Source organism: Eurypyga helias, unplaced genomic scaffold, assembly GCF_000690775.1.
Source record: "Eurypyga helias isolate BGI_N326 unplaced genomic scaffold, ASM69077v1 scaffold15745, whole genome shotgun sequence".
In the NCBI taxonomy this organism is placed as follows: domain Eukaryota; kingdom Metazoa; phylum Chordata; class Aves; order Eurypygiformes; family Eurypygidae; genus Eurypyga; species Eurypyga helias.
The window spans coordinates 1-8413 of record NW_010252322.1 but is presented as its reverse complement, the minus strand read 5'-3'; the positions used below and the strand labels follow the sequence as shown (position 1 = coordinate 8413).

Here is an 8413-nt window from a genome sequence, read left to right as displayed (position 1 = left end):
AGAGTGTCAGAAAGTAGTATAGCATCAGCTACAGCATGGACAGCAGCAATCTCTGCGGGAGCTGAAGCAAAGAAAGGTCCACTGAAGAGTTCTGGAAGGAAACTGAGTTTAAAAATATGTTTTTATATAATGATTAAAAGTGACTGTTTCACCTGGTTGAAGGATACTGTGCAAAGAATTATTTTTTCTCTATAATGAGGAGCTGAGATTAGGTGGTCCAGGTAACAAGTACTGGGACAAACCATATATACCCTTCGAGAGACTGCCCCGGCAGAAGACTGCTGACATGTGATAGCTGCTCAGTGCCCAGCGTGGCATGAGCTCCTGGTTACAGTCTATTTCTGGCCCTCTGTGAATGTTTACAAGTACTGGTATCACCGTGGCATCTGAATGCCAGGCACAGTTTAAAGCACACTAAGAATGGCCAGGGAACAGCCAGTCCAGTTCTCTGCCCTGCCTCGCTTCAGGAGTAACGCGAGCTCAGGTTACCGGGGCCAGTGCATCCAAATATATTCGTATGAAGCACTCCACTGTACATGTGATTGTCCCAGAAGAGCCTTGAGGCACTGCTGTGGCCCGAACTCTGTATGCGATGAAGATTTAAAAAAATCTAAAATACAGGAAAAAAAGGCCTCCAACAACTTCATCTTATGAAGCAAACAGAGCTCACAGACCAGGAAGATGGTTTTATCAGTTGATAAAACCATCTTTAGGCTGTTCCTCCTATATATGTACCCAACACACCTAAGCTCCGTGAGAACGTGTCTCCACTGGTGCTTTTTCCCCACAGGACAAAGTCCAGGAGCTTACCCAGGGTAACTTCATATTCATTCTTTATAGCTGACAGCAAGGGCTTGTAGGTCTTGAAGCCGTCTATGAGGAATTCAAAGATCTCTCTGTAAGGCTGAGAGAAGAAAGAGAGCTTGAGGAAACATTCAGTGGCACGTGTTTCAGAAATCAGAGATAGCTGTTTTGTCCGACGCGAATAGCATCTAGTGACAGTGAGATTATGTATAAAAGTACTGCTACCACATTTTATTTTGTCTCTGCATCTCGCCATCCCAAATACATCATGGGAAGGGGGAGTTCTCTCCCCTGTTGATGGGCACCACAACATGACAGAGAGCAAACAAAGATTTTAGCAGCCAAGGAGAAGCTTTGGGCAAGTCTGTTAGGGCACAGCTCCAAAATATGATACTGTTCAGATGGAGCTGACTAGAACTCAAGGACATAACAACACGGATGTTAAAGATAACGTAACAAGATCACGTTGCTGCTCTTGTTGCCTGTTTTGTTAAGTTAAATGGCAAGCTCTGCAGATGTCCTTCTCAGCTGAACAAAACTTGCTCAGAGGGGTGAATCAAACTCCTCCTGTGTAGCTGGGCCATGGAAAGACTTCACTAGCGCTACGGAATGTTCTCACTGAGTGTACCTCATTATTAAATACAACTGAACATGCCACGTAAGACCGTAAAAAGATTTTCAAAGCAGAAACACATTTATGAAACCTCTCTTTTCTCTTGCCATTAGTAAAACTGTTTCCTTCCAGTCTCCTCCATCCACCACTTTTTTCCCCCATTACTACAGGATTCCTTTGGGAACGAGAATTTGAATTAATTTGTGCAGAGAAAATGGAATCCAAACTTCCCACGGTCTGCATCAATGCTCTAATTGCAGGATATTACAGAAACAGGAGTACCCACCCCTGCCCTAACAGTGCTTTGAATTAAAGTGGTGGTTCTCAACATGCCCATGAGCTGTGTCCTCAAAACACTCACAACAAACCCCCCAGGATCAGACCCATTAGAAACTGCGAATTTTGGCGATCCTGATTAGGCTCAGGCCAGAGCCCTTCTTGTTACATACAGAAACCTAGCCATAAATGAGCAGTTTTGCAGTGGAAATTTGGGAACCTACACGCTTGCTGCTTAATGGGTTTACACAGGAATCTTCAGTTCAGTGACTAAATTCTGTTCCACATCCCTTTTAGATTGCTGTGTCTTTTTGAAGAGTTGGGCTTTGAAAATGGAAGCGGTTATAGAAGGCACGGGGTACACAAGAAGATGTGAACAACCCAACACGCAAACAACAACCCGACACGTAAACAAAGAGCTTCCTGTGCAAGTTCTCCAACATGAGCTGCAAACCCGCTTATCCCACACTACCCATGGGCACCTACTCTTCTCATCTACTTTTCCTTTGGATGGCCAATTTAAGCAATCCGTCCCAGCACGCAGTTTCAAGTCAAGAGAACCTGGTGTCAGACCTGTAACTTCAGTTCTTGAGAGTTCTTTTTAGTCAGATCAAGAGACTGCAGCTCCTTCCTTAAGTAGGACTCCAGTTGCTCCAAGTATCGTGGCTTTGGAATGGTGAGAAGAGCCTGTTTATTGCTGCAGAGACACAGGAAAAGAAAGGATGCGTGGACTTGCCTCTGTCATATACATATAAATGAACTCACAACGAATCAGCTCAAGGATCTTGGTTTTCTTCCTACTGCCTGCTGCTTCACAGCAGGACTTTGGGTTTTTTACTGTAGTTCATATATATTCTCTCCAACAACACAATGGATGACTTAAAATTCCTTGATGGAGCAGGAATCTATTCAAGACATTCTGCTATTACTACTCTCAAGAACTTCATAATGCTTTTTGGTATAAAAAGCCATGTGACTGGGTTCTCTGTGTCAGAAAAGAATGAATACTAATTATATTATTTGAAATGGGTCACGAAAACCAACCATTTGAAAGAAAGAACTCATAACATAGAACATCTCCTGAGGTTCTAGGTTCCTCGAGAGGTTCTAGGCCAAATGTCCCTTTGCTGGATGTTATAATCCATTTTTCATATTAAATCCAGCCAGAATTAAAACTAAAAAGCCCAAGTATCTCATTACATCATCCACAACTGCGTCCTGCAGTCTGTCAGAGTCCTGAGTGCCCCAACAGGCTCTGCAACCTCTTCCCCAGCCCCTGGGGGTTTGGGTGCCTGTGTTCAGGGGGAGCTGGGACGCCGCAGGGTGACAGCGAGGAAACGTGCACCCACAGGGCTTGAGGGAGAATGGCAGATCAGGTCCCTTGCTGGTAGCCAGGGCCATCCGTAGGTCAGTGATGGTCAGGCAAGCCCACAACGATGAGGAAGGTGTGATGACGAGCTGGGATGTCAAGTCAGCAGCTGGGGTCAGTGAGGTGCAAGACAGATGTGGCTACAGCGTAGCTCCAGCAAGACACCAAGGTGAGTGAGCCTGAGGGAAGGCTTCTCCCATCTTTCTCACACAGTGCCCGTTACAGTGCCTGGTCGTAGGTTACCCAGCAATCAGAGCCGCTCTTGAGCACAGGCACCCAGACACCTGGGACTGGGGAAGAGCCTGCAGAGCCTGTTGGTGCACGGGGAGCCCTGACAGGATCCTACGTCATGTCGGTCAATGAATCGTTAAATGCCAGCATTTTATGGCAATGTGTATATTGGGCGTGACTCACTATTATGTAAATACTTGTCATCTCCTGTATTGCTACAAGTCAGAGCCAGCGTCTTGCTGTGGTGCTGAACTCGTGGGGTAACCCAGCATCATTGTTCTCACTAACACTGGCAGAGGTTCTGCTCTGTAAGGTCTGAGTTTTCAAAAACTGCCTCCAGCAGTGCTGGTGACCTGACCAGTGCAGGCTGAGCTTACCTAGCCTGGCGCTCCTCTGGGGCGCAGCAGGGTTTGTGGTTCTTGGGGACCGTCTGCCCGGATGCAGATGCAGGCCATGTGGACCAGTGGCCTCGAGCTGAATGCTAAAAAGATTGGAAGGAAAAAAAAAAATCTGCAGTATCCGAGCACTGCAAAAGCAGCGCAAAGAGCCCAAATCCAGAATCAATACAGCTGCTTATGACTACAGTCAAGTAGAAAGACATGGGCCGTACCCTGAAACTCTTTTCAGCCAGGCCTGACCACACCTACAAAACGAGTAAACATTTCTTGTTCTTTGAAGAAATCCCCTCCCCAGACCAGCACTATTTGTTAAACACCTCTGAACAACCCGGTCGCTGTTGGTCATGCTGCCTAGATTACATGACTGTGGGAAAGCGTTCACATCTTTGGGTGAAAAATGGTCTCTTGGTCTACACTGGGACCGCTGGAAAATAAAGCATCACAAAACAAATCAGATTTTTGCATTAATCCAGATGACACACAAAATGACCGGTTTGACTTTGCTCTTGTTTGCACCAGGCAGTTTTGCCCTGGGGTGTGTCACGCAGGAAGGACCCACTGAGCCAGGCTAACCCCTGCAGCTGATGGTCTTTAAATGCAGGTTGGTGACCCTGCCCAAACCAGCTGAATTTGTGTCAGTGTAGACAATGAAGATAAGGCCTGAGAAACAGATTTAGGTCTGAGGAACAGTAAAATACGTGATAAATGAATCTTCCTTCAGAAGCTGCAAGCTCTTCTGAAAGCCAAATCATCTTGTTAATTTTAAGAGTCTGATCTTTTCTAGCTTGGAACTTTCTCAGTGTCTCTTTGGGGGGCAAAAAAGCCAGCTATGCTGGATTGCTCTACTTCATTATCCCAACCAAATAATTAGTATGTGATTGTCCAATACAGATCCCTCCCTATTCTGTCCGTAAAAGTTACAAAACACTAATCATGGCCAAACGGGAAGATATGACTTTCCAACCCCAAATTTCAGACTGGCCAAGCCTTGAAACAGTTAAATGTAAAGCCTCAGAAGTTTAAATGCCCTAATTTCAGTGCAAGAAGCAGGAAAATTACATTGAAGTAATAGTAGATTCCAATTTATTGATAGTCAAAAATGTTTTCTGCGATGAGGAAAGTGCTCACTGAATATCCCAGCTCCAGGGCCAAAATAACACTTTAAGTTTTTGCACTCATGTAGCACATACAGCTTGTCATAGAAATGGCACATTCCTGAAATACAGTCAAGATGCTAATAAAAAAAAACCCCAAACCAAAATAAACAGCATGACTTTTATAGACCTTAACCTCCCATTAGTTTGTTGGAAGACATGTTCCTGGAATATATTTTCTCATAATTTGGGTATAGGTTTTCCCCGTGCTTGTTTATTTTATTTACTAAGACTGGTAAATACAAGGGAGCAGATGTTCCTGTAGGATGATTTTATCCTATGATTAAACAGCATGTGGTCACGTGGTTTCTGGGGTTTTTTTAAATATGTGGGTCAAATTCTGGCTTCAGTATTTGGCATGTATGTCCACTCAAAATGTTGCAGCCAAGAACAATATTTATATCCCTCTCCTCTTTCCTCCACCCTTAAAAATGCAGTACTTAATTCACAAAGATTACATCTGAATTTGAAATTCTAGTTAGCAGCACCATAAAGATTTTCTGTCTCTATATATTAAAGAAAGATGAAAATGATCAGAACTTGCTTGACTTCCTAATAGTTTGGGATGGTGCCTGGGGTTCCGGCAAGATTCAAATTTAGCTAAGGTTTGGATGTTTCACTGGAATTCTTCAGCTCACCGGAGTCTTCTGTTTCTTGGACAGGATGTGTTTCAGACGGTTGATAGGTTCTTGGCAATCCGCAGCCTCAGAGGAAGATTCAGGAGCAGTCCTGTGCAATGGCAAGAAAGAAACTTCTCAAAACCTACAGATTTAGTTAAATATACAGTGGAGCTTGAGTCTGGCTCATGTGTGCCTAAGGTAAACAGTCAGTTAGGAAGTGCCTGGTGGATTAAAAGATCCAATGGGATAACGTACAGGGAAGGACTGATGGAAACATTTGTGGTGCAGCTGAACTCCAGAGCTGCGATTTGGTAGCTGGCACAACGTTCGGTACCTTCCCCACTGTCCCAGTAGGTGCAACCAGGCTGAACCCTGCAGCTGGGCGAGACGGAATGAATTGGGGCTTCTGAGGTGGAGAGATTAGAAGCAGAGTTAGAAAACCTGTTAGCCATGGGTCAAGAATGGGGAATTGGGGTCCCAAAAGTGCCTGCAAAGCCAGTTCTCCAGGGCGGCAGAAGGCCCATGGCACAGATGGCCTGACAGCCAGTAGAACCAGCAAAACACGGAACAGATATAACCAGGACCACTCTTTCGTGGGCTAGAAACTGTCATGTACAGTTGAAAGGCCTTTTAAGAAGTAAACATAGAGTTGCATGTGTATTTGAGGGAAGATCAGGGTTGCCATGATACAGATAATACACAATACAGCAATCCAGAGTGGATTTGCAGGACTGCGCTGGCGCAACACGACCACACACTCAGCTTGATAACCCCAGCATCGGCTTCAGCTGCCAGCGTGGTTGCACACTCGCATGGCAGGAAGCTGTCACAGCTCCTGCAGGTCTAACTCTCCAACTCTCAGCTTCCCAGGGGAGGTGTGCCGAGGGTGAGCTGGACTAGCTTTCAGAGGAGCCCACCGAGGGCCAGCGTTGGGGTGGGAGATCGTATCTGGTGGGTTGTTGGATCTCCCACCATTGCGTATAAGACAGCAGCCTCAAGCTGCAGCTCTGTGAAATGTGGTGACAGCTCAGCACTGCTCCAAGGGGAGGTTCTGTTTCTCTCCCCAACACAACAAGCTCCTGATGCCTGCCTACTGTTAGCTGGACAACCCTCTGAGCTGCTTTAGTCGGCTAATCCAAGGGAAAACCTGCAGTTACCCCATTCAGACTGACCAAAAACGTAACAGGCGGGTTCATCCCCAGTGGGGGAGCAGTTCTGGAGACGGAAACCCCAAGCAGCTGGGTACCCGGGACAGACAGTCAACACCAAGCAGGATGAGTATGGCCTGTGGTTGGAACGGCAGGGTGTTTTGAAAGTCCCCAGTATGTAAGAGACCGTTCAACACATGGTAAATATATGTTTTAGAATCTGAAGGGAACTTTTCATGCATTTAAAGAAAATAAAGTTCCTAGCTATCCAGAAATGCATCTTCTTCTAATCTGCAGCTGAACTTGTGACCAGTTCGATACTGAGCAGCCTCTGCTTCCATTTGCTTTCATAAAAAGTGAGTGCACTTACTGCCCAAGAGCGCACGTCTAGGTTTTTCTTGCAGGATAGGATTTTAAGACAACGGCAGTCTTTACAGCACGCTACGAGCCAGGACAGCTTTTCACTCACCTGACCAAAGCAGGGTCTCAGCTGGCCTATGTTTGGAAACTGAAAGGTGCCTGTTCCCAGGCAACCGCAATAAGTGAAAAAAGAAGTGCCTACGACTTTTCCCCACAGGCAAAAATGATTGTTACTAGGACTGTGGTACAGAGAGCTGGGATTTGGAACCGTTGGCTTTTTCAGCATTGTGAAAGCTAGCAAAATGGGAGCAAGGAAAACGTGCTTGTTTGATGAAAGATAGTTCCCAGGAGTGCAAAACATACGACTTCAGTATAACCAAAGTTGCTTTTACTCTATGTAAATGTGAATGGATGTAGACATGGCTGTCCATATGGGAGCTTTCCAGCAGAAAAGGCAGGGATAGCATGCTTCTAGGCTACCTGCACTATGGAAGCCTGAGATCTGAGGATAAAAATCTGTGGGTATACATTAGGCATTCACTGTGCTTGAGGAAGGCTCAAAAGTATGCATAGCCACGAATACTCCAGAATTTTCCTTTTCAGGCAGCCCATGCAATCATCAAGAGCCTCCAGTGGGCCATAATTACCCTGACCAGCCCCAGCCAAGACCCTCAACTCTGCACTCTCTTGCCAGTTGGTCCAGGAGCTCCATGTGAGCTCAGGCCAGGGCCTTCACACCCGGCCCGAGCTGCTTTGTAGCTGTAACCATCTTCAACCCTGTTTCCTGGACGTGCCTTAGACCTACACCGTAGCCTTGTCTTCTCTTGTGTCTCTGAGCTGCTCATCCTGGACCCGATCCATCACTTGGCCTCATTTAGGACTAAGGTAAGTGCTGTTGTCTTGCGGGTGCAGTTGGGGAGGGCCTTGCCTCCTTCAGCAGCTATCTCACCCTCCCTTGGGGAGCAGCCTTGAGCTCTTGGAAGGCGGGCGAAGCCCCGTGTGCTAGAAGACATCATCCCCTTCCAGGGAAGGAAAGGAAAGGAAAGGTGACCTCTCCGCGTTTATAACCATTCAGACCAACAGGAACGAGGTATCTAAGCAGAAACAGATGCTTTGATAAAGGAATGGTGCGGAAAACAACTGTCAGGGAGAGGCACTGCTTTCCAAACTATAAACTTAACTACGCTCATCTATAAACAGCTGGCGATAAACAGTAACAATTGCAGGTAAATACCACAGGAATCGCTCAACAGTTCCTCGCTCTGCTTTGAGGGCGTGTGGCCCTTCTACAGAAATGCCACGTCCTGAAACCCCGAGAGCAGTTCTAGAAAGCCTTCCCCACTGCTTATTTACACTCCCGGACAGGCTGCTGTGCTGACCGTGTCCTGCCGCCCCCTCCCTGGCCTGACGCCGGCGCTCGGCGGGCGGGGCGGGGGCGAG

General features: G+C 46.5%; 1 protein-coding gene across 1 annotated transcript in view; it reads right to left on the bottom strand.

Annotated features, from left to right (window-relative positions):
- The window catches only part of TSNAXIP1 (translin-associated factor X interacting protein 1), a gene marked incomplete at its 5' end in the record, with an annotated part of 18004 nt that extends 14230 nt beyond the window's left edge, over positions 1-3774 (bottom strand). Inside the window, 3 exons of the mRNA XM_010152347.1 lie at positions 811-904; positions 2267-2390; positions 3671-3774. Coding sequence (XP_010150649.1) covers positions 811-904; positions 2267-2390; positions 3671-3774 — 322 coding nt within the window. The remainder of the gene's footprint in view (positions 1-810; positions 905-2266; positions 2391-3670) is intronic.
- Positions 3775-8413: the final 4639 nt, after the last annotated feature.